This window comes from Colossoma macropomum, unplaced genomic scaffold (genome assembly GCF_904425465.1).
Source record: "Colossoma macropomum unplaced genomic scaffold, Colossoma_macropomum, whole genome shotgun sequence".
NCBI classification, from domain to species: Eukaryota; Metazoa; Chordata; class Actinopteri; order Characiformes; family Serrasalmidae; genus Colossoma; species Colossoma macropomum.
In genome coordinates, this window is record NW_023496051.1 from 1949563 (window position 1) to 1975800 (window position 26238).

Here is a 26238-nt window from a genome sequence, read left to right on the forward strand (position 1 = left end):
CAATAAATTATACTTTCGTAAAATCATCGTTTTTTTTTTTGTATGAAACACCTCAAGAACAATTACTTTCAGAAATGAACCAGCAAATCGTGCTGGGTAGGCACAATTTCAATGTATATATATATTTATATATATATATATTTATATATGTATATATAAAAAGAGAGAATGGTTTAACAACTACACTTGTTCTCAGATACCCAACAGATACAACCTCTGTACAAAAACAAAAATCATTCGGCATGGGATGGTCTTTAAAAAGGAGGGAAAAAAAAAAATAAGGGAATATCAAGAGAACACAATTTAAAAAAAAAAACAAAACAAAAAAAAGTCGATTATGGCAGCAGCAGCAAAAAATGAAATGAAGAAATTTTTTGTTGTTTTTTGCATACAACTGTTTTTCTCGCGGACTGAATAAAGTTGGCAATGTGGTTTAAATGCTCAGATAGAGAGAGTGCTTCAGCAGCCGTACTCCTAAAAGATCGCCCGGTTTGGCAATAGAAGTCTACGTAATCATTCCTCTTCTTTTTTCTTAAACATGATTGGGTGGAAAGGGATTCTAAACTGGCTATGATTCATCTATTGGCATGATCAGTGATCCGGCTTCCGATAATCTGCCTTGTCGTCTCTCTCTGACGTATACCTATAAATGACAAGGATGTTCTTGAATTGAACATTGAATATTTTTCTGTTGTTCTGTTGTTTTTCTTTCTTGTTTTTTTTTTGTCGTCGGTTCGTTTGTACAGTGCTTGGCCGCCGCGGGGCTGGCCGATTACACCATGGCGCGGTACGGTCCCTGCATCTTGAGAAACTGGATGATGAACGAAGGGCCTCCAGCGACGATCTGCGGCGGGAGGTGGCTGAGGGGGCAGTTCTCGATGCTCATGATGGACAGCTTGCTGCACAGCGCCAGCTCGAACGGCAGGCTGTGCAGGTTGGGGTTGTCGTTCAGGTACAGCTCCTCCAGGTTCTCCAGTGTGCCTGTGCAAAAGACAGGGATGTAAAATTGGTTTTCAAGCGTTCGAAGACAGACGGAAGTGAATCTGTTTCATTCCAAATACATGCGTATGCTCATATAAAGCCAAAATCCTAGGGCTAGTTTTATAATGCTCAGTTTTAAAGGGCCCAGTACCTGTCTTGCATTTTATGATGTCCACTTATGATGTTTGCATGGCGTTACGTAGCAAAAAACAATTCACTTTTACAAGACCTCTTTTTCCCTTAGAATTAAAGGGGAGGTTTTTGTTACTGAGCCTTTAAGACTGCTCTGATTGAGCTGTATTGTGAAGTGGCATGCAAAATATCAAACGTCCCTGGTCTGATTAGAAGTTTTGTTGGTTTTCTAAGCACAACTAACACATCCTGCACAGGAAATAAATGACATTTTTCTACAAACTTTAGTGTGCCAAAGCTTTTCACTTAGAAAATCGAGAAAACATCATTTGACCTGGGCGCCCAAACCTTTGCATACGACTTTCTATCATTACAAAAAGCAGTCAAGACTCAAACACTCCTTACAGCCTCAGTGTTAATGGGTGGGGCTAAACTGCTGTGGGAGGATCATATGCAAATTAATTAGTTGCTGGTAATACTGAACTGACAAACAATGGCATAATTAAATTAAAAATGTACTGATACACACATCTATTAAAGTTGTTGATAAAAATGTTTACTCCAGTAATTATGGTTATTATTTAACACCCAGGGCTTAAAAAAAAATCTTGATTGTTGGGGAAACCATGTGCTCGTTTGTTTACTCACCAATCTCCTCAGGTAGGTGCTGCAGGAGGTTCTCTCCCAGCCCCAGGTGAGTCAGGTTGGTCAGGTGACCGATACCTCTTGGCAATGTGGTCAACTGGTTGTTGGTCAACACAAGTTTCTGAAAATAAAATCCACATACATTTAGAACCAAAGGAAACCAGTGGCTTTTAAAGTGCTGACATCCTACTTTTTTCTTGTATTTTATTTTCTGCTTGAGCCTCACCTATTACATTCATGTGATTTTATGAACGAAGAACAGTCATAATTCATTTCCAACCTCTCTTTCTCCCTTACAGTTCAACAGGCTGTTTGTGTTACTGTGCCTTTAAGACCAGAATGTACCATTATACCGAACTGCTTCAAAGGCAAAACATATTTCAGACTTTAACTGGCTTGGATTTCAGACTAAAATGCTTTTGCATGACCTCATAACTCTATTATTTTCAATTTATTAAAATAAATGACTGAACATTCTATTTTGTCACTACCAAAAAAATATTTCAGAAATGACTGTTTCGGTAGTGACAGTTCTAGCTAATGGTAGTGACAATTTCAGCTAATTTTGAACACAAACTTTACTAAATGTTTCAATAGTGACAGTTTCAGCTAATTTTGAACTAAACTTTACTAAATGTTTCAGTAGTGACAATTTCAGCTAATTTTGAATACAAACTACTGAATGTTTCAGTAGTGACAGTTTCAGCTAATTCTGAACACAAACTTTACTAAATGCTTCAGCAGTGACAATTTCAGCTAATTTTGAACACAAACTTTACTAAATGTTTCAGCAGTGACAATTTCAGCTAATTTTGAACACAAACTTTACTAGATGTTTCAGTACTGACAATTTCAGCTAATTTTGAACACAAACTTTACTAAATGTTTCAGTACTGACAATTTCAGCTAATTTTGAACACAAACTTTACTAAATGTTTCAGCAGTGACAGTTACATCTAATTTTGAACACAAACTTTACAAAATGTTTCAGTAGTGACAGTTTTAGCTAATTTTAAGCATAACTAAAAAATGCTAGCCAGTACATGACTAGCAAACATAGCTTTGAACAACTGTACACATAAAATCATATTTATCTTTAAAACAAAAACATGTGATCCACACTGATTTTCAGGGACACATTTACTTCAAAATAATGTGATCTAACTGCTCACCATGTGGCCATGAGGGACAGGGATGCATTCTCACCTGCTCTAAAATGCAGGGGTGTGGCTACAATAAGGCTCCGCCTACAGACTAGAACTTTCGGTAGTGACATGAAAATATGGAACAGCATTTTTTGAATAAACATCCCAACACCTCCCAGCAGAAAGCAGCCTATAAATGATGATTATGTAAATATTTAAACCTCTGGTAAATATATTATTATCTCTAGTAATTCCTCAGGTTCAAAAAGATGATAACGTAAACCTTGTAAAGATCTAAAGTCTGAATATTTCATTCCTTTTTTAAATAGTTCTTTTTTAAAACTACTGAACCAATTCAGCAGAATGGGCCATATAAGTACATTATCTCGGTTCTGATTGGCTGTTCTGTATTGTGCCTTGTTCAAAAAGCAGCCTGAAACAGAGGAGTTCTCATATGTTACATTGATGATGGTCAAATAGTGGTAAATGTGGAATCTTTTCTTCAGGGACTATTTTGTCTTGTAACAGCCTGTATGTGTCTCTCCACCATGAACTGCTTTTAGAAAATATATTTCAGGCCAAAACCTTCTCAAAGTTACCATATAACAATGTATGGGGCACCAGGCAGTGAATTCATAACCACTTCATGAAATAACTTTTAGAGACATTAAACTCTTCAGACGTCTGGTTCCTATCACCACCACTGTGATCTGCCCCAAGGTTCTCTAGAACAAGTATTTCACACCAAACCACTCTGAATGTTTACATCTTAACCATTTACTTAGCAGACATTTAGAATCATTGGTGGAATTGGTTGAAGTCTGGCTTGTCAGCTGGTTCGTTTGACAGTTTACAGTAATAAGCTAAGCTGATAAGAAATGGCAAAACCTCATGAAGACAGTATGAAGAAAAGTGTGTTACCTGTAGGTCTTTAAGGTAGGCGATCTCGTTCGGAAGGGACTCCAGCTTGTTCTCCTCCAAGTCGAGCTCGCGTAGTTTCCGCAAGTTACCAATTCCATGGGGTAACTTCTTCAGAAGATTATTGGACAATATGAGAACCTGTAGGAGGAGAGGAATGGAGAACGAGCTGAGCTAATGTCTCGCTAACAACGAACATCATTCAATATTCAGTTCCAATTCAAGAAGAAAAGAAAGACCTTTTCTTCAGCTAACGTTCCACTGCAGAAACTTAACTGAACTAAAGCTCTGACGATCTACAGCTCAGCTGAACCATATGAGCATATGTATATACAGTACTGTGTGAAAGTCTAAAGCCATTTGGGAAAATTATACTTATAGAAACTTAGAATTAATACAAATAAACAATACGTGGTGATTTTATGTGTATAATGAATGTGTTCGTTTGTGAAGCATCTACAGTTACAGTTTCCAGTATTTACAGTTACTATCAAATTCCAAGTTTCCAAGTATCTAATCAATCCTTCCTTATATCAGGTACTGGAATCAAACACATTAAGAACTTTAGTATGTTAAAAACAAATTTGTGTTACATTCTATTGTTTTTATGTTTATTTGTATGTATTCTAAAGCAATATGGTGGATTTATTGGCGAAAACACACTGCTGAGGTAAGACTTTTTCCAGCACTGCATATACATGGACATTACAAGCTGGTTCTACATCAGTGGCCTTATTCTGAGATGCTAATGCTACATGTATAAAACTGACAGACAAGTATGGCAAAACAAATGTACTACAAACCTTAAACCATATATAAAAAAGAAATGTGTCTACCTGATTTGTTCAAATAACTGTGGGATATTTTAACATGAACACTCATGGGTGCCTTTTAAAGGTAAACTGTTAACATTTACTGCTACAGTCCATAGTCAGTAGTTCATTCACTGGAGGGACAGGCACCACCGCACTGTCTCCTGCATAGTATTCATGCAATTACTTGTATTTTTGTACTGCACATTACTCTTATTGTTTAAGTACATTTTATAATATTATTTATGTGGGGGCAGTCGTGGGCTGGAGGTTAGGGAACCAGCCTTGTGACCGGAAGGTCGCCGGTTTGATCCCCATCAGCTGACAGTATGCGACTGAAGTGCCCTTGAGCAAGGCACCTAACCCCCATCTGCTCCCCGGGCGCTGTGGATAGGGCTGCCCACAGCTTCGGGCAAGTGTGCTCACTGCCGTAGTGTGTGTGTTCACTAGTGTGTATGTGGTGTTTCACTGCACGGATGGGTTAAATGCGGAGGTCTAATTCCGATGGAAGTTGGCTAAAAGGTTCGTTTCATTTATTTCATTATCTCCACTTTTTATATATCTGTAAATAGTTTACAATAGTTTATCTAACTACCTTTTTGTAATAAATCTTTAAGACATCACATTTTTTTTTATAAGCCTTTTCGTCGCCACCTTCGGCTCAACACTCAGAAGTGTGTAAACGGCCACTCACTACAAGGCAAGGAGGGGGCGGTGAAGAGAGTATTTTTTAATCAGAACACGTGCCCTTCGTTGGGTTAGCTTCAGTGAGCGATATCGCGAGAAATGCAAACTTTGGAACACAAAATGTTTAAGAAGCCGGAACAGAGCATAAACAAATTTTGCGAATAACTGTTTTGTCTGGATATAAGCTTTAATGCATTGCCTTTCTTTTTGTTGCTGCTAGCTATGCAGCCTGTAGCTCGCTAACTAGAAAGCTAGCAGAGTAAAGTAAATCTGTTGTATAAGCTGTCATGTATAACAGATAAGGTAGTTTTCCATTTTGAACATTGCCAGTTAAGCCTTGGGTTCATTACACGACTTTTAAAGTCTTAAATGATTATAAAAGACTGGGCGTCTCACACCATCAGACTGGTTTTTGCAGATTTTGTTGGCGACTGAAATATTGGGGATCCACACTAAGCGATTAGGGATCACACACTACTCAACTTTTCAGCTGCTGCTGAACTGAACGGGACTCACTGAACTCAAACTCTTGCGTTCTCCCATTACTCGGAGATGCAAATAAACAAACGTGGAGCTGCTACTGCTGTTTTCTCTGCCGTTTGCGCCGATACAGTAAAGAAGCAGCAGGTAAACATGTTTAAGTGAAGATCATGGATTTAAAACTGTGATCAGTTTGGTATTTTTTGGAGTTTTAAAAGTATATAAACTCTATTGTGCCTTAAACTCAGCTTATTAAAAAATTTCGCTCCACGTGACTTTTTGCCATTTTTCTTTGTTCACTTGCTGTATTTTCTTCTTTCACGCTCTCAGTTTTCATTGGCTGTTGCAGGAATCTGTTCAGATTGAGTCGCTGATCAGTTTACACTAGATTTCGCTGAGTTGGGTCAAAAAAAAACAAACGTTTGATAAACTCAGACTCTGAATCGCGATCAGGAGGCCAAAAATCTGAGTCTGCGCCGCTCACACACAACTCAACTCTCTCACCAACTGTCGACTCTGACTGACCCAAAAATCTGCAGACTAAAGCCAACTAAGGACAGACTCGGCCAGACTGAGAATCGGGTCTAAAATCAGGGTAAAAGTCAAGCAGCGTAACCCCAGCTTCCTGAGCATTCTGCAGTATTTCCTTGCTATTGCTTATAAACAGCTCTGTTCATTTTTTTTGCTGTATAAAAAGGAAAAATCACAATGACTTCTGGGCAACTTCTGCGGCTGAAGTTGACACTTGATCCCTTGCCGCTCCAAGGGGTCTTCTAACAAGCTTCACTTGAGCTAATAAAGTAATGGGAGATGACATCGAGACTCCTTCCCCTGAGGTGGAGAGCAAAACGATGGTCTATCTAGATCTATGGCTGTATCAGAAAACAGGACGTGAACCATACCTCGAGGGATGCAAGGCCGCAGATATCCTCAGGGATCTTGGTCAGCTGGTTGGTGGCCAGATTCAGCTCAACCATGCTGGTCCACGTGCCGAAGTCCAGCGGCAACGATGTCAGCTGGTTATCCTGCAAACGATCGGTAAAACAAAAACACAACAGCTGCTGACTTTGTTGAAGTTCAAATAAAGTGCGAGAGACATTAGTGCAGCCACAATATGGCTATTTGCTTATTCAGTGCATTTTTAATAATGTGACCAGATGCTGACTGATTTCAAAGCATCCTAAAGATACTGAGACAAAGTCCGATCTGTGGCTATCATGCAAGGACCATAAACTGGTTGGCTGTAACTTTTATATGGTCTCTGAACACGAAAATCCCATCTAGGGTGGGCAATGAAATAAAAAATCCGTCACTATAATGATAACATATGATACAATATGCTTCTTGAAGTATATCACAGGTATGCTTAGTACTTCTAAAACACTGAACAACTGCATGGATCATAAAAAAGACCACTTTGGACCAAGCTACATTATACTAAAAAAAAAATTATGCTGTGTGTTGCGCTGGTCTGAGTGGATCAGACACAGCAGTGCTGCTGGAGTTTTTAAACACCTCAGTGTCGCTGCTGGACTGAGAATAGTCCACCAACCAAAAATATCCAGCCAACAGCGTCCTGTGACCACCGATGAAGGACTAGAGGATGACCAACACAAACTGTGCAGCAGCAGATGAGCTATCGTCTCTGACTTTACATCTACAAAGTGGACTGACAAGGTAGGAGTGTCTAATAGAGTGGACAGTGAGTGGACACAGTGTTTAAAAACTCCAGCAGCACTGCTGCGTCTGATCCACTCAGCACAACACACACTAACACACCACCACGTCAGTGTTACTGCAGTGCTGAGAATGATCCGCCACCCAAATAGTACCTGCTCTGTGAGGGTCCATGGGGGTCCTGACCACTGAAGAACAGGGTAAAAGGGGGCTAACAAAGTATGCAGAGAAACAGATGGACTACAGTCTGTAACTGTAGAACTACAAAGTGCACCTATATAGTAAGTGGAGCTGATAAAATGGACAATGAGCGTAGAAACAAGGAGGTGGTCATAATGTTATGCCTGATCGGTGTATATTATAAATTTTCGTACGCATAATTTTCACTGGCTTTTATTAATATGTGCCACTAGTATTTTTTCTCAAATAGGGTTTTTTTTTAATCCATCCCACCTTAAAGGACTAATTAAGATGGCCATTAGGTGGCACTGCATGTACGATTTTCTCCAGACACAAAGCATTTCAGCAGGAACCACCACTAGTCTGCATTCATTATAGCCTCTGAGAATGGCATTAGAGTAAGCAGAGCACAATCAGACCGTCTCCATTACAGTGAGAAGGCCAAGAGGAACGGGGCGGATGTGGAAGACTGGAGAGTGAATCTGACCGATTCATGTGACACGTGAAGGGAACGTAGGTAAATCCCACCTCTTCACATTTCAGAGATTACTTTCTTCAGGAGAAGAGAATCGAGTTGTATTTGGAACACAGTCCGCATGTTCAGCTGGAGCAGCAGTAGCTGTGTAGGCAACGCAGCCGCCTAAAAATAAAGGCTAACTTGGATTTGAACCAAGACAGGTTCAATCCCAGCTGACAGCATCCTGCTATTGCCAGCATAACCCTGAGCCAGGCTTAACCCTTTAACCCTCCGCCTGCTCTACAGTCACAACGGCCATCTACGAGACACTCGGCACAGAGGCAGCGGCAGAAAAGCACGATTGGAATTTGACTTGCAAATGACTCCCAACGCAGGGCAGCTCGATATGGACGCAATACATCGTGATTATACTGGTGGCAATGAATTAAAACTAAACTGGAAAACACTGGAGGTGACATGGTTAAATCTAGGCCAAACTGACTCCTGACTTGACTCATCCTTAAATTACTCCTGAATCTACTTAGATTAGCTCCCAATTCAAACTGGATCTTACTGACTCCCGACTCGACTCATCCTTAAGTGACTCACGATTCGACTCGGAATTGCTTTTAACTGACTCCTGACTCAACTCGGAATTGCGCTTAACTGGCTCCCGACTCTATTCGGATACGCCCCTAATTGACTGCCAGCTTAACTCATCTTTAACTGACTCCCTATTAGAATCATGCTCAACTGATTCCTAACACGACTCGGACTTTCTCTTAACTGATTCCTGACTCAACTCGGAATTGTGCTTAACTGGCTCCGGACTCTATTCGGACGCACCCTAAACTGACTCCCCACTCGATTCATCCTTAAATGACTCCCAATTCAATTTGGAATTGATCTTTACTGACTCCAGATTCAACGCATCCTTAACTGACTCCCGATCGACTCGGATTTGCTCTTAACTGGCTCCCGATTCAACTCAGACACACCCTTATCTGAATCTAAACTTGACTCATCTAAACTGACTCCTGATTTGACTTGGACATGCCTTCAACCGATTAACTGACTCCCTATTAGAATCATGCTCAACTGACTCCCAGCCAGACTCAGACTTTCTCTTAACTGATTCCCGACTCTACTCGGACAAGCCCCTAACTGACTCCCAGCTCAACTCATCTTTAACTGACTCCCTATTAGAATCATGCTCAACTGACTCCTAACTCGACTCGGACTTGCTCTTAACTGTTTCCCGACTCTACTCGGACACGCCCCTAACTGACACCCAGCTCAACTCATCTTTCTCTTCTCAACTTGAATATGCCCTTAACTGACTCCTGACTTGACTCGGACTCACTCTTAATTGACTCATGACTCTACTCAGACGCAGCCTTAACTGACCTCCGACTTGCACTCGCCTTTAACAGACATTAGAATTGACTGGGACATTCCCTTAACTGACTGTTACATCGAGTCGGACTCGTGACATAAGACCTTGAAATTTCATTCATGAACACAACCGATTAAATTAGCATCGCCTAATTTAATGCAGTAAATGAATAAAATGTTCAATGTTCTAGCTAAATTTTGTGACTTTGCTGGTCAGTCTTGGTACCGTCATGCGCAGTCACTGCGGCAGGACCCTCAGCACGCAGTGCCATCCGGTTTGATGGGGCTTCAAATAATGAGCCACTTATTATAGAAAAATCTTTAGTCTGACATACAGAACGAAGAGCTATGCGCAGCAAAAGCGGTGGTTAAATAAAGAGATAGAACAACCTGAAACAGTTGGCTGGCATGCTACTTGGATAGCAAGCATGCTAGCTAGCACAAAAGCTATTTTAGTTGAAGCCGTCAGCTAATCTCGGTGTTTTAGTGAGTTGCGGATCATATTCCTTTAAAAATGTCTAAAGCTTCTGCGGAATTAGTGATTACAATAGATGGCATACTTTCTATGGTTGACAACCTACAGACCAAACAACTCTTTCAAGTAGTTTTTGCCTACAGTGCTTCAACTCTCGTACAGACTGAATGTTTTCTATCATTTTATTTTTAAATATATATTTTATAGACTAGACACCATGCTGAACCTCAGAGGTTTAAAGCAGGGGTTTACCTTTGTAAAATGCAATGCCTGCAGCTAATAATTCACATTTAAGGCATTTGGCAGACGCTCTTATCCAGAGTGACTTACAATTTGATCATTTTACACAGGCAGGCGAAGGTAGTGTTGGGAGTCTTGCCCAAGGACTCTTATTGGTATAGTGTAGGGTGCTGCCCAGGCAGAGATTGAACCCCATTCTACAGCGTAGAAGGCAGAGGTGTTACCCACTACACTATACCAACCACTAATAATGAGACTAAGTAAAGAAATATTTCTGCTAAAGTGTCAAAAATTGCAACACAGAGACTCGTACAAAGCAAACTTGTGAAGCTCGGTTGGGATAATATGTTGTTCTGAACATTCGCATTCTGACCAAAACTTTAGGCCCGATTAAAGCTTTAATACACGCAGACACACACATTTTAGCGTCATATAAATCTCCCCACCCACCTTCCTCACCTTCACTCTGAGATCACTGAGGGACATCTTGTGCGGAACTGCTGTTAGTAAAGCCCCTTTCACACCACACAACCTGCCATGATTTCACTATTGCTCAGCAATCCTGATGTTTTAAGGACATTTCGGAGGTACTTTAGAACATCAGCGGGGACGTTCCGATAACTGAAAAGTTTTGCACCACATAGGCGGCGCTCCTGCAAGTCAGCAAGTGACGTAGTATGAAAGACATACGAGAGTCTGCGTTCGTAGGTCACAGAAATCCGGTTTTAGGTAGCAAATCTCCCCACCCACATTCTCCTCACCTTCATGTTGAGCTTGCTGAGGACCTTGGCACGGGAGAAGATGCCGAAAGGGATTTTATTAATGCGGTTGTGCTCCATGTTAAGCGAGTAGATGGTGGAGAACTGCGACGGGCCGCCCACCGGGTACGACTGGAAACAGTTCCGTGCCAACGTCAGACTTGTCAGGTTCACCAGGCTCGAGAGCAGGCCCTGACCGCAGGAACGAAGCGACAAAACAACACATCAGAATAACAGCAAACCATGATAAAAAAACATCAAAACCCAAACTAGTGAAAATAACAAAACATATGAAGTACAGTCAGGTAGCATTCTTTATTAAATGTCAGGAAAACTATCGAATCATTTTTAATGTTGATTTTCCATTAACCTCCAACCTTGAGACCTCTGGAGAAATGGCTCTACAGCAAAGGTTGACCAAAACATGTAATTAAAATGAATAAAATGAATAAAAATTTCCCCCTTGCCCCAAATCTGGTTTATCATTCAGCCTTACTTATGTGGGTTTGGACACTGTAAACTCTGAGTGACCGACTAGTATGGGCATCAGAACCAACTGGCCAACTCAATAAGCTGATGGAGCTGGTCAGGCCTGGGTCGCTGTGTCAGGGGTTTAAGAGTAAGAAGCTTAGAGAGTGACGTGATGGTTGGTGCCTGTGATGTGGTCTTTGTCTTGTGTTGAGTCCATCTGAGACTTCAACTTGGGCAGAGGGATACAGTTTAAAAACATTCCTCAAGGTCAATATTTAGGGGCATATGAATACAGTGTTGCAATGATATGTACTATTCAAGTACAAATTATGTCCAAATATTGTACTTTTCTGGGTATTTTGATACGTCGTTGCTTAATGCATCAAGGTAAAAAAAAAGCCAATGTGTCTTTTGCGTGCCCACGTCTGTTATAAATAAAGGGTAAAACTTTGGCTTCATACAGTGCGAAGTGCTTGGACCCCGATGATTGCCACTTGCAATGTAATTTGTAGACGTCATTTAGCTCTCATAGCAATGATGACAGCTCACAGAAATAAACATGTTCTAGATCAATTTCATACACAAGCTAAATGGAAGCAGATTGTCTTGGTAGCTAACAATGATAATTCATATATATGAACACTTGATCATTCGAAAGAAATCTGAATATGTGAAAAAGTTCACCATTCATGAAACGGCTCTTTTCACACTGAGGAATCGTTATCTCAGTTCTGATTGGCCCATAAATGTAAATACTATATTTGTGGGTTGGCTGAATACTGACTGTGAGCTGCTGCTGCGCTGTCAGAATTCTCTGTTGGCACTGCAAAAGTTAGAGGACATGCCACATTTTTTCCCTCAGCATGTTAAATTTGACAAATAAACAGAAACTGTGCACTACAAAACTGAAGAACTGACCAAAACAATCTGCATAAATGTGTCAAAACCATCAGCTAATTGAGTCATCCTGCCGTTCGAGAGGTCAACAGATGTGTTAGATCAGAGAAAACTCTGTAGTCCTCTTTGGCACCTGTTCTTGGAGGTAATACTAGTTGATGCTGGTAACAGTGAAGGAAAGCTAATATTGCCAGTAATGCTGCAAAGCTCAAATGACATCACACCAATGTCCAATGTTAGCTTTCCTTCTTGCAAGATCAGCACAATTCAGCTGAACTCTCTCTTTATAGAGAGGAGAAAACCACATGCCCTTGTTCTTACCTCAGGTAGCACAGAGATGTTGTTGTTTTCTAGGTTTAGCTCTTCCAGCTCCCGGCACTTTGCTAACGATCGGGGGATTGCTGACAGCCTGTTGTACCGCAGACCCAGGCGGTTTATACTCGACAGATTGCCTAAAACAATGATTAAAAAAAAAAAAGTGTTAAAACAGCTTCGGCTTTGTAAGGCTGGTTTTGCAGACGCTGGCTAAAGCAATGTCTTAGACCACCAAGTCATCAGAGGACCAGTGCATGTTTTTGCTGCATTAGGTTATAGCTTGGCCAAAGTTTACATATATCCCTCCCCACAAACCTTTAACTATATTGTAGTGGATCAGGCAAGACATGTTTGGATGTTCATGTTATGACACCACATCAGGGGAAAGCCATGAGAAATTCTGGGCTAAAAGTGTGTGAGAATCTAGACTTTAGGGTGAGTGTGAAATTTTGAAAACAGTCTAAGGCCCAATCCCATTTCACCCCTTTCCCCTACCACTAAGCCCTTAGCTCTCTGTTTTGCACATTCACATCTAGAAGTAGGGTGTCCCGCAACTTGTTGAGATAGAGGGGTAGGGCGAAGTGTTTGGGCTACATGGCCCTCCAAACAGGGGGTTTTTCAGAGTCACACAATCCAAACAGAGTGTTATGAGAAAAAAACCGGCAAGATGGCTGAACAAGAGACCAAAGAAACCCACAAATGTGAGAATTTTCTCTGTGAAAATTACAATAAACACTGTATTATCTTTAGTTTAATGTTGTTTCAGTGTATTATGGTCCTTTTCATCATAACAAGTATGAAGAAAATAATAGCTTGCTAATGTTTCGGTAGTTAGCTAGCTAATTTTCCCATTCCACCTTAAATAGTCCAGCAGTTCTGACGCCTGAAGCTCCAGAATGTAACTGTTGCTCCATTTAAGGTGGAATGGGAAAATTTGAACAAGAAGCTGGTGAATATCTGACTTCAGCTTCATATCACTGAAGAATTAGGGGTGGTGATAATAAATAATTGCCCCCCCTCTTTGAAGGCATTTGATGCCCTAAATGTAACTAAAGCCCAGCAGTGAGGAGCTGAACTTTACCCTCCTCTGCTGTCACTGCAGACTGGCAGGGTCGCCTACAGAGCAGCGCTAGTAGCTGTTAATGAAGTGATGCTCTTTTTATTTGAGGGTCCCATTTCAGAGAGGAAGATTTCAACCACTACCCCTGTAACTCAGTTCCAAGAGGTTAGGGTGACACTCGAAAACAAGGGGTAGGGGTAAAAAGAAGAACTGGGATTGGGCCCAGCATCTTGTGAAGATGTAGCTCAAAGGTAGGGGCGCTTGTCAATGTAGACCCTTTTCACACTTCCACATTCGACACAGCAGAAGTCGTCATATTAGGGAAAACATTACAGCAGTGGCAGTGTTTACAACTGAAAATGAAAAGTCCTCCTTTATAATGTGTTTGATAGAGAACTTATTTTAATGTCTTTATTACAGTATTCCATTCTCACACTCACACGTTCGTTAATATGGAAGTGTAAATTATAGCATTAAATGACTTCGGGTCATGCTGTGAGCAATGGCTACCACTACTGGTCAGAATCACTGCTGCGTTCCTAAATGCACCCAAACCAAGTCAACCAAAAAGGCTTACCAGAGTTTCCACTTGATCAAGTTGGAAAATGTTCCACTGAAGTGGAAACAGCTCAATCGTCATGCATCACTTTTTCACGAAGCAAACGATGAGCTCAAAAATAAACGTTAATTGAATAGCGTTTGTACCATCCTGCAGACTGTTATCAATGAGGTTTGTATAAAAAGAGAAACAGACAAGTACCCATCACAGCTGTAGCTTGGTGAGAAGTTTACTTTAAGGTAGAAATATGATGTTTTGTCTCGGTTCGTTTTTATTTATAGGTAACGTACCATGTGGCTAACAATAATGGAAGCTTATACCCGTCTGCGAATAACAGGCCTTATTTATAATAAAGCATTCATCTACATAGATTTGATCTCAAAACTGTTCTCAGTGGCATTGTACTGTATGTCAAAATTTGTGTTTTGTGAACAGTTTTTCCTGAGAAACTAATCTTTAGATAAAATTTAGAATTCAAGTAGGTTTTATAAATGAGGCCTAAATCATCACACATGCCTTAAGCAGTGATAAATCATCTCAAATATACCTGCTTATGTGGTTTTTGACACTATAGAACTATTATAGCTACTTATGAAAATGGACAAAAGTAAATCAAAGCAGTAGCGGTCAGCTTGACACCAGAATTCTGCGTGTATCTCGTGTCCATGTGTCAGCTAAACTAGCCTCACAGCTCCAGCGCAAAGCTAAGAAAGCAAATTCTGAACACCAAACTTGTCTTGGTAGGTTGACTGCACTTGAGGACTAAACTTGAGGCCTGGAGCTTAATTTATAGAACATAACAGCATTTAAACTGCAGTTGTAATGTTAGTAAGAAAAACTGCTATTGGACATTTTTCCCCAAATCAGCAGGAGTGCTGTGGATATTAGACAGAAGAAAAGAAACACACCGAAAAAAACATCATACTGTAAATAAAAGAAGAAACAGAGGAGTAACACTGTAAGAGAACATGTACCTATAGTCTCAGGTAGGTCCAAAAGCTCGTTGTGCTGTAAGTCCAAATTGGTGATCTGTGTGCAGTTGCCGATCTCTTTCGGGAGATGCTCCAGCTGATTGTGGGCAACGTCCAGAGTGATCAGGTTACACAGTTCGCCTGTAGACCAAACACAGACATCAAACTCAACGCTGTGATACAGCAAGAATCAAACGCGTAGTGCTTTCAGCAAATCTTTTCCTCCCGAGGTTCTGCCAGCCCCTCCATTTATTCAGTGATTCCAGAAAGGCACAAGTGAATGAAGCACTCACGATTTAAGATTAAGAAAATGTACTATTTCTTGGCAGGACAGCCTCAAACTCCAGGTCCACGGCAAGGACTGCACGATATGAACAAAATATTGGTGTTCTGATTACACTGCTACAAATTATTTACTTTGTACCAGTCACCAGAGTACCCACAGTCTTAATCCAAATACTGTAAATCCAGAGTATTTGATGTAGACTAATCTCAGAATTTAACATTATGTTACCAAAATAGAGGTCTAGACAGGACTGTTTATTGGGATATCTGAATATCCGCCATGTTGGTCAGAAAGCTGTAAAGAAAACTGTCTATTGATTGGTTTGTAATTTTGGATAACAGGCTTTGCGGTCCTCGACCAAAGCCCCAGTAAGTGTGCACAAAAGGTGCTAGTTTACCCCTTTGAGCTTCAAAATAAGAAAAAAGACACCATGCTATGCAGTTAAATGGCAAATATGGCACCAGGAAGAAAGCCCAAGATTTTATCCCACTCCCACAGAAAATCAGAATAATTTTTCCTGCTTCGCTCGCAACCGAAACGTTTTGTCCCGCTCCCACCCACACAGTTCTGTCAAGCCAAACTGACATACAATATGCGACCTAGTCTATTAAAAAATACCTTATTCTCTGCTGAAATATCAGCGCAGTCATGGTCATCAGGCTCACTGAGAGTAATTTCACGAAACACCACTTATTCCCAGTAAACATAAAGCATGAATTAAACCACAGAACGGTCTTTTTTGGTGTTTCGCTGGGCTCAGCAGCTGTGGTCATCAGACTGAAGACTCCTCCGTCTCTGTAAGCCACGAGAATTTGCGCGCTGTTCACGATATCCTTTAGAACGACTTCATTAATTTGAACTGTTTTACTGTTATCATTTTATATTGTTTATATATATGATTTAGTGAGAGTTCTACTTTATTCAGGCTGTTCATTAATTTGCGGGATTTCTCTCCATGCATGCTACGACCCGCTCTGGCCTACAGTGGGCTGGTTACTCTTCGCTCCAGCGTGCAACACTGAAAATGAGTCCAGGCCTCTACCCCCAAAATAATTACCTGGTATTCATACCTCACATTTGCCTTGTTCATACCTAAAATTTAAAAGACTTATGGAAACCACTACCATCATATTTTTGCTATACTGCCCACTCTTTAGACTGGTATCTGATTGGCTCCCTTGGCATCCAATCAGATTCAACCCTTAAGACTGTCCGCAGAAAGTCATGTCTGTATGACTTCTAAAAGAGTCCATCCCTTAAACTATCTCCCTTAGCGAACAGCATTATTTTTAGCTAAAGCCCTATTTGAGCTGGATTAGTTTTACCTGGGGAGATACTGTTATTGGAGAGATTACAGAGGAGATCTGTATTTTAATTGAGTATAAATTTGCCACATCCATAGTTTTCTATCAAGTTATTCTGGAGCAATTTTTTTCTATAACTTGCTGAACTCAGAGCTCCCTCAGTCAAATTAGCCCTATCCAAATCAACGTCACAAAAACTGGGTAACATATAATGGCGCCTCCATTTATTTCTTTTTTTCCCAACTTGAACACAAGGCTAACTACTAAAATGGAGCTGGATTTGACCCAATTCCTTAATCCTCATGACACTTCATGACACTGGGTGTTGCCTTGCCTTTCACACTTTCTTCCTGGTGCCTTAGTTGCCATTTAGCTGCATAGCATGGTAGGCCTGCTCTTAAATGGTACACTTGCATCGCAAAACTGCACATGCACAGGAAGAGAAGCTGTCGGGTGTCTTTTCTTATTTTGACGCTCAAAGGGGTGAACTAGCACCTTTTGTGCACACTTACTGGGGCCTTGGGTGAGGACCGCAAAGCCTGTTACCCAAAATTACAAACCAATCAGTAGACAGCTTTTACAGCTGTCTGATCAACATGGCGGATATTCAGATATGAATAAAAATGCATTTGTTTATTAATTTTACTTTTCACTGAGCTTAATTTTGTTTGCAGTCTGAATTTAGATGCTGACGACAAGCAAATTAGCTCATTAAAAACAAAAATGTACAACCAGTACAAAGCGTGCAGCACATGTGGAGCCTGCACATCACACTTGTCTATCCCAAATGCACATGCTTACCCTTGAGGTCTTAAACCCTTTAAGTCTGCACATTGTTGACGTTACCAAAGTGTGGTCTTTGTGGAGGACCGCAGGGCTTAGAGCAACATTTTGTTCTGGGTTTTATCGTTCAGAAGTGTGCAAACAACTCAAACATCCATGCGATGACGATTCAATCTGGGCTCTTTGGGTAAGAAAAATTACACCCATCCTTCATCCTGTATGAATCAGCCACTCAAATCATGCACAGGTTATGTTACCGAACCTCATCTGGTAAAACTAATCCAGCTCAAATAGGGCTGAAGATGTACATGTTGCAAACTTGCCTAGTTTTGCAGATATGAAATATATGTAAGAGAGAAAGATGAACCACTTACAAAATGTTATCAATTCTATATTAAGTCCTGCCTTGTTTTTGAACACGTCCTTTGTGGCTGTGAAATCCTAGGAGGAGGCCTGATTTCACAGCAGTGGCTATTTAAATCCAGGTGATATTCCATCACCTGGAATTCGAGGTTATTAGTATTGCAAAGACCAATACTGCAACAATGACTGACAACACATGAACAAATGACAAACAATGTGCAGCCCTAGTTAGTCAGTATTCTAGCTTCTGGTTGGTAGAATCTGGTGTGCTAGGTAACAGTTAAGGACTGTGCAGAAACCTTTCCGCAGCAGATCAGCGCATCCATGATCTAGCAGCTAGAGCCCATTCAAGAGTCCTACAGACCTACAGCACACTTGTTCATCAATGTGCCTTCTATAATAGATTCCAGAGCTTGGTCACTCACCAATCTCAGCCGGCAGCTGCTTGATCTTGTTCTCGCGGATGCTGAGCATGGTGAGCTTGGCCAGGTTCCGGATGTCCTTCTCGACGGCGGTGATACGGTTGAAGCGCAGGTACAGCGTGGTGAGCGAGGTGACGCGGTACACCACGGCCGGGATCTCCCGCAGCTTGTTGTGCCGCAGGTCCAGCATGCGCAGCTTCTTCAGGTTGTCCAGCGAGTCGGGCAGGCTGGTGAGCGAGTTCTCGCTCAAGGCGAGCGTCACCAGGCCCGACAGGCAGCCCACTTCTGCCGGCAGGCTCTGCAGCTTGTTGCTGTACAGGTAAAGCTCAGTCAGCTGTGTCAGCTCCTTGATGGACGAGGGCAGCAGGTGGATGGAGCGCTTGGACAGGTCCAGGCGTGTCGAGTTCTCGTCCCGGCACTTGCTGAGCTCCTTGATCACCTCGGCGTTGCTGGACTTCTTGCGGATGCCCGGCGCCGGGTTGGGCCGTTTTATCGTGTTGTCCACAGAGAAGGCCACGGCAGGCGGTGCGCCGCTCGCGTCTTTCTTCCCGTCTTTGGCATCTTTCCCTTTGGTTTTGGACTCCTTGCCCTCTTTGCCCAAGCTGCCGGGTGCCTTCGGCTCCTTCTCCCGCTCCTTACCGGACGGAGGTTTGGGCTCCTTCTCCTTGCAGTCTTTGTCTTTGCCTAAAGCACTGCTCATGGTGAAAGTACTTCGGCCCGACGGAGCATGGGACCCTAAGTCTCTCACTCTCTCTCTTTCACTCCCTCCCGCTCTCGTTCACTACGCAAGTAAAAAAACTCTAAAAATTGGCAGACGGGCTGCTATACCTCAATGCTTTCATACATATCTGTGTACGTGTCCATGTGTCTGTTTGTTCTCCAAGAACACTCAGGTATTCGGCGGCTATTAAAACTCCATGAGGAAGAGAGGAGCTTGACAGAGCCACAATTCAAATGAGGAGGCCAGCAGCCTCATGCTTGGCTGAACTGCAAACACTCCCGCGGCTGAATCCAAACAGGGTCAGACAAAGAGGTTGGCAGAGGTCGCATCTTTTGGGTTCGGCTGTTGAAACAAAACAAACAAAACAAAAAAAAACAGTAATTAGTAAACCACAGCAGCAGCATAATAAGTTCACTTATTTAGAACTACATGGCTATTAAAAGAGGTGAGTCAGGCTGTCAAATAGCTTAATCAAAAGTCCAGCCTTCCAAATAAACATTCGGAACAAAAATGACAATCTGTGGTATACCTCTAAAGACCAGTGCTGGACAGTACCTAAGTAAATGTAATTCGTTACTGTTTTTTTGTGTATCTGTACTTTACTGAAGTTTTTCCATTTTGGGCGACTTTTTCCTTTCACTCCACTACATTATGAGAAATCTGTCGTTCCTTTGGGTTTGTGTGTGTATAAAAAAAAGAAACGTCAAAACGAAAGAAGCACAAAGCAAGAGCACCAATCAGGGCACAGGGGTCACTTAGTTTTGAGCTTGTTTTGACCTGTTGGTCATACCGACCCAGTGCAGCACACGGTTCAACATCAGTGCAGCAGCGTAAAATTTTGGGAGAGTCTATTCAGCATAAATGATGAACTAACCTAACTTTGTGTAAACAGACCACAGTATAGAAATATGTACACATATGCAGTTGTGACTGACGCGTCTTTTTTCTGAATTTATACAAACACTTTTTCATTTTATAGTAAATTTGTTTTGGCTAGTTTATGTTTATGAACAGAGACCTACAGACGCAGTTTAGTAAAGGAAACTCATTTGTGAACCTGAGTTTAAAGTTTTTATTAAACTTAAACTTGTAACTGAGTGTAAATAAATCTCAAACTGAAACTTTGCTTGTTTGTATAAAGTGATTTCAGAGCCACTCAGTTCTACCTGATGGAAACTGTTTGCCTTCAGTGTTTTGTGCTTATGATAATTTTAATAGACGTCAGCGTCACTAATTAATGACATTCTATTAAAAGACTGGTTTACCAAGAGAGACACTGGAGTATTTTCACCTAATTAATAAAGCAGAGTCTTGTTATAAAATGATAACAGGACATCAGAGTCATAATTAATCTTTTAGTACTTTTACTTTCGATACTGAAGTACATTTGAAGGCAAATACTCTTGTACTTTTACTCAAGTGGAGGTCTAAAGGGAGGAACTTCTACTTTTACTGGAGTAATATTTTACCTTGGGTATCTCTACTTAAACTCAAGTACATGATTTGTGTACTTCCTCCACCACTGCTAAAGACATCAAGCTTTTTATTCGAGAACTTGTAAATCTATAACCTATAAAGATTTCTACATTTCCTAGAGTTCATCTGGATTATTACAGCTGGTGAGGGCGTGGCTATATCAGCACTAACTGGCATGACCCCTCAACTTTGTAAACAAACATTTTTATTCTCAGTCAATCAGTGCACACTTACAATGTGGAACGGCTTGTACGTAAAAAAAAGTCTGTGAAAGAGGTAACAGTTAAAAAGTTGCTGCTGCTATAAATGATCTATACTGCATTTGCACTGAGCAACATTCGCATGTGCACAAGACACAAGTCAGATGATTTCAGGAAGGATTTAAAATTTTGCATTTCAACAGCATCAAATCCAGACTGGAACGCAGTATTTCTGTGGACACTCGTCAGAGACAGAGAACCTGAGCTGAGGTAGGCTGTCTATAACAGATAACACTGCTTCAGCTGCTGGAAATAGCGCTCGCTTCACAAAATGTTCTGTCTCAGCTCGGCAGGGAGCTAAAATATCTGGAGGCAAATTCCTTTTTCATTAATGAGCTGAGCTCATAGACTTCACTGCGTTTTCGTCCTCCGCTGCAGCGGCTGTCATGTCTTTTCTATCACTTCCAACAGGAACCTCTGTTAAAATGATCCGCTGTTCCGGTCGCTTCATAATCAACTCTGAAAGGTAAATGTGTCGGTAAACTCTTGCCATACTGAACTCCAAATCAAATATGTGGCTGGTACCGTATTACTGGAACTGTGTTTGGTCAGCATGTTCACAGCGCACAGTAAAAAAAACCTAATGACCCATGTTGAAATCTTCGGAGCCCTGCTGGTGACATCCCGTATACATAAAAATAATGCATGGCTATGCTATATTAACGTGTAGGAACGAGACTGTAATGCATGGCCACGACTTAGTAGGCGTGGGAAAGAGATCATGCCTTATTAAGCTGTGCTCAAGGCTTAATTATCTCATTCCCACACCTTACTGTCGTGGCCATGCAATATCTTTATTTATACAGGATGTGCTGCTGGAGTTTTTAAACATCTCAGTGTCGCTGCTGGACTGAGAATAGTCCACCAAAAATATCCAGCCAACAGCGTCCTGTGGGCAGCGTCCTGTGACCACTGAGGAAGGACCAGAGGATGACCAACACAAACTGTGCAGCAGCAGATGAGCTATCGTCTCTGACTTTACATCTACAAGGTGGACTGACAAGGTAGGAGTGTCTAATAGAGTGGACAGTGAGTGGACACAGTGTTTAAAAACTCCAGCAGCACTGCTGTGTCTGATCCACTTGTACCAGCGCAACACACACTAACACACCACCACCACGTCACTGTCACTGCAGTGCTGAGAATGATCCACCAGCCAAATAGTACCTGCTCTGTGAGGGTCCATAGGGGTCTTGACTACTGAAGAACAGGGTAAAAGGGGGCTAACAAAGTATCAGAGAAACAGATGGACTACAGTCTGTAACTGTAGAACTACAAAGTGCTCCTATATAGTAAGAGGAGCTGATAAAAACAAGGAGGTGGTCATAATGTTAGGCCTGATCAGTGTATTGTTGATAACTGTTCAATCAGAAAAAGAGAATCACCTAATCTAGTCTTCTTTCACATGATAACTCGTTATCATGGTCTGTTATGTTCTTCTTGCGTTATAGCAATTTCCTCTTAACTGTTCACCTGTGAACTCGAACGATCTGCTAACCTCAACCGCTAAAGGCGCATCTGAGTCTTTGAACTATTTCAAAGTTACAAAGAAGCCTTACGTCAGCAAATGGCAAATAAATAGAGCATTCGCTCTGGTTCTGAGCCACAGCTACGTCATTATTCAGCTGTTCTTTTTAGATACTCCCTACTTCAGCACAACAATAGCAACGTATGGCGTTCATACAGTTTGCAGACGTTGGTCTGCAGTCCTGCTGCGTGAGGGGTGGTGTGATGTGGTGCCGGTGTGTCTGTGTGTATAACAGGGTGTCACTTTGGCTGTGTGTTTGTATAACTATGAATTTATGAGCACGTGCTCATAACTATGTATGTACATGAACCTGCTGACATAAAGCTGTTTTAATTCTGTGCGCGTGTGACAGCGTTCTGTTTTAGTTCTCACCGTTTCTATTGTTTCACATCTTAAAGGCTGAATTTGTCTAATTTGCCAGCTTTCTGGTCAAATAAACATTCTGGGACCTGTGCAGGCTCCTGAACGTAAATGCTGCACCATTTAAGGTGAAACAGGACATTCGAATCCTCAGTTTCATCAAATTTCTCAAGACATTTTTCTCTGTGCGTCTCGTAAACTCGCCCCTCTGACTGTCAGACACGGCTGGAATTTGGAAAATATTACAGTCATTCACGCTTCAGCACCAGATGGTCCAACGCTTGTCCTCATCAGTCTGGTGTCGATGTTAGGCTACAGCTAAAAACAAAGTGGACTACTTCAGAGGCAACAGATCAGCTAAATGGGGTAACGTTAGCGTGGTTTGCCCTGTTTGTATGCTGCATATCTGTGATTTTTCACTGCATACTGGTAAGATTTTTGAACTATTCATTGAAAAAACTGCTAGGAACAATTTTTTTTTGGTTCAAGACACTAAAATTGTATTACAGCATAACCATAAATGGCCAAACTGGAAGGCAGGATACACCCTGGACAGGTCACCAGTCCATCGCAGGGCAGACAGACAGACACACACACTCACACCTAGGGGCAATTTAGCGTATCCAACTGGCCTCACTGCATGTCTTTGGACTGTGGGAGGGAATAATTAATGTTATCCAACAGTAGCAAATTATTTAGGTCAAAAATAATGGAGGCCAATATTTAGCCACATCATATTTGGAGGTGGGAGGTGGAGTAAATACGTTATTGTTACGATAAATCGATAAATTACGAGTATACAGTCGTTTTGCCAAAGTTTACGCATCCCAGTCAAATTATGTTTTGTTGATTTGTTAAAGGTAGGTTCACACGTCATTTACAGAGAACATACTTCTGGACAATTTAATGCACAATTATTGTTTATTTAGAAAAAATAAGACGTTAAATGTGGAGTGTAAACCAAATATGTGCAAAACATATTTCTTCCCAATATATTAAACTCAGCAAATAAACAGAAATTGTGCACCAAAATTCCCAGAAAACTGCCATATTTACGTTTGCTCCATGTAGAGGACGTGTTAACATGGTTCCACTTCCAACAAACTTTGCATATGACTGTATCATGGGTATCATTAGTACTTCTAAAACACTGAACAACTGCACTGATTACAGAGAGCCTGTACAAAAAACAACACACCACCACCACCACCACCTAGTGCAGGGCTCGGCAACCCAATTGTTAAGAAGAGCCATTTTGTCCTTTTAATAAAAATCAAACCACTTCGGGAGCCACATTTTATGCCCATTTCACCATCTTGGCTGTAAATATGTCTCAGTATGTGCTGATGTACTAGAATAGAATAGAGTATAAACAAAACAGAGACTTACTTTGCTCTGCTTTAAGCTTTAGCTCAGTTATAGCCGCTTTTCTCACATCTCCGGCAGGAAACTTTTCCACAAAAGTGGAACACTTTCTTGTAAAATGTCTCTCAATGTTCACCTTTTTACAAGCCTGAAGTCGGCTTCTCATTCGCCAGTGTCCCATTCCACCTTAAATTGTGGCTGAGGCACCAGAATGCAGCTGCTGCACCATTTAAGGTGGAGTGGGAATTTTAGCTAGCGAGCTACCGAGACATGACCACACTACTACTGATCTGTTATGCTTGTTATGAAGAAACTCATCTTCAAATTATGTTTGTCTTAAATATTTCTATTTGTCTTTTCGGTCTCTACTAGCTAGGCGAAACTTGCATTGCTACGGTGACCAGCAGGCTGCGCACCAACCATCAGGGTTAAAGGGTGAATCAGCAGTTCTACATGAACTCCAGCGTTTAAGACCATTTATTGTTAAACTGTGTTGAACAACCAGCAGAGCTTTATTTTACTGTAAAGGAAGATTATTTTATTTTTACCTACAAACCTAATTCTGCTGTGGAACCGAAACAGGGCAGTAAAAGAGCCGTATGTCGCAGAACCCTGATCTAACGCATAGTAACAGCACCGCAGCTTATTTATTTTACCAACTGTTTGACTTTCCCTCCTCTTTCTGTTTAAGGAGTTCACTTCTGCAAACATTTAAATAAACAAACAAAAAACAAAATGGTTCTACAGTTCTGCTGGTGCTATTAGTCCATTACAACTTGGAACAAACCACAAAAACATAAGTAGTGCAATACATATTAAGTATTGTGAAAATGTCATGTTGTGATATTGTAGCTATGCCACGTTTCCCAGCAAGATAACTGATTGGCCAATGCATTTAACGCTTTCAATATGTAGTTTTATGATTGCAATGCTTGCATTTTGTCTACAGCATGCAGCGCTAAGTGCGTATCTGTGTGCATAGTGTAAGCGGGTATGTGCTGTTTGACTGTGTGAGCGCGTGGTCGGCCGGAGCTCAGATCAGAGCATCAGAAAGGTTAACGCTGCTGAGAATAATCTTTGGGAGCGGCCTTCAAAGCCTGGACTCCCTGCAGGTCACGAGACCTTTATGGCTAAAGGATTCATCTCCTTTCAAATAAAGCAATAACTGAGTGTGTGAGGCCATTCAACAGAGTCACTCAGAGGACAGGGCGACGAGAAAATCAGAATATATTATTAAATTATCACAATAACTAGGTTACAAAGTATTAGTTTTCAGGAGATTAGATATCAAAATCAATTTGCATAAGGAAAGAGAAAGTCTAAGACTAAAGTCTAAATCTACAGAGAAAATGGGCCTCCTAACAACCACCTGGAAGACCTGGTCGACACCAAAACTGACCCCATCAGATAAACAGCACTTAAAGCTTTCATCTCTGAGAGAGAGGAGAAAATCAAGCTGTTTCAGATCTGAAAACATCCACAGGTGTTTCTGTCCATCCTTCCACTGTGAGAAGACGACTCAGCGCTGTGGGTCTGAAAGGATGTGAAGCTGTTCAAGAAGAACCTCACTGAGAAAAGGAGACGGACACATCAAACAAAGAAGCTGAACCCCAGAGTCCAGACCTCAACATCACTGAATGTGTTTGGGATTAAGCAGAAAATGCAACCAACTTCTGAGACTGAACTTTGGAGGTGTGGCAAGATCTCTTTGCAAATGTCTTTGAAAAAATGAGAGCAATAATGTAATAAAAGATGTAATAAAAGCAAAGAGTGACACACTAAAAACTGTTTTTTTGTGCTGAATAGGAATTTCTGCTTTTTTCCTGGTGCTAAAAAAATGAATAAACTATACTTCACAGCTGTTTTGACTCAAAATTAAACAAATGGACATATCAGGACATTTAGTAATCCTGAGGGTTGCAGACAAGGCACAATGGATCGGGTATTGGACACAATAAGGCCCAAGGCCATTTCACCCCTCATCCCTACCACTCAACCCTTAGCCCTCCGTTTTGCGCATTCACGTCTAGGGGCAGGGTGTCCCGATTCTTGTTGAGATAGAGGGGTAGGGCGAAGCGTTAGGGCTACATGGCCCTCCAAACGAAGGGTTTTTCA

At 41.3% G+C, this 26238-nt stretch overlaps 1 protein-coding gene across 3 annotated transcripts in view; it reads right to left on the bottom strand.

The window, feature by feature from the left end:
* Window positions 1-715: 715 nt before the first annotated feature.
* The window catches only part of shoc2 (SHOC2 leucine rich repeat scaffold protein), a 42945-nt gene continuing 17422 nt past the window's right edge, over window positions 716-26238 (bottom strand). For all 3 annotated transcript variants that reach the window (XM_036565123.1, XM_036565125.1, XM_036565124.1), the window contains exons 2-9: window positions 18417-19476; window positions 15259-15396; window positions 12672-12802; window positions 10986-11174; window positions 6703-6825; window positions 3825-3962; window positions 1762-1879; window positions 716-981 (exon numbers count right to left, since the gene is read on the bottom strand). In XM_036565123.1, the coding sequence (XP_036421016.1) occupies window positions 773-981; window positions 1762-1879; window positions 3825-3962; window positions 6703-6825; window positions 10986-11174; window positions 12672-12802; window positions 15259-15396; window positions 18417-19113 (1743 nt within the window). In that variant the 5' untranslated portion in view covers window positions 19114-19476 and the 3' untranslated portion in view covers window positions 716-772. The remainder of the gene's footprint in view (window positions 982-1761; window positions 1880-3824; window positions 3963-6702; window positions 6826-10985; window positions 11175-12671; window positions 12803-15258; window positions 15397-18416; window positions 19477-26238) is intronic.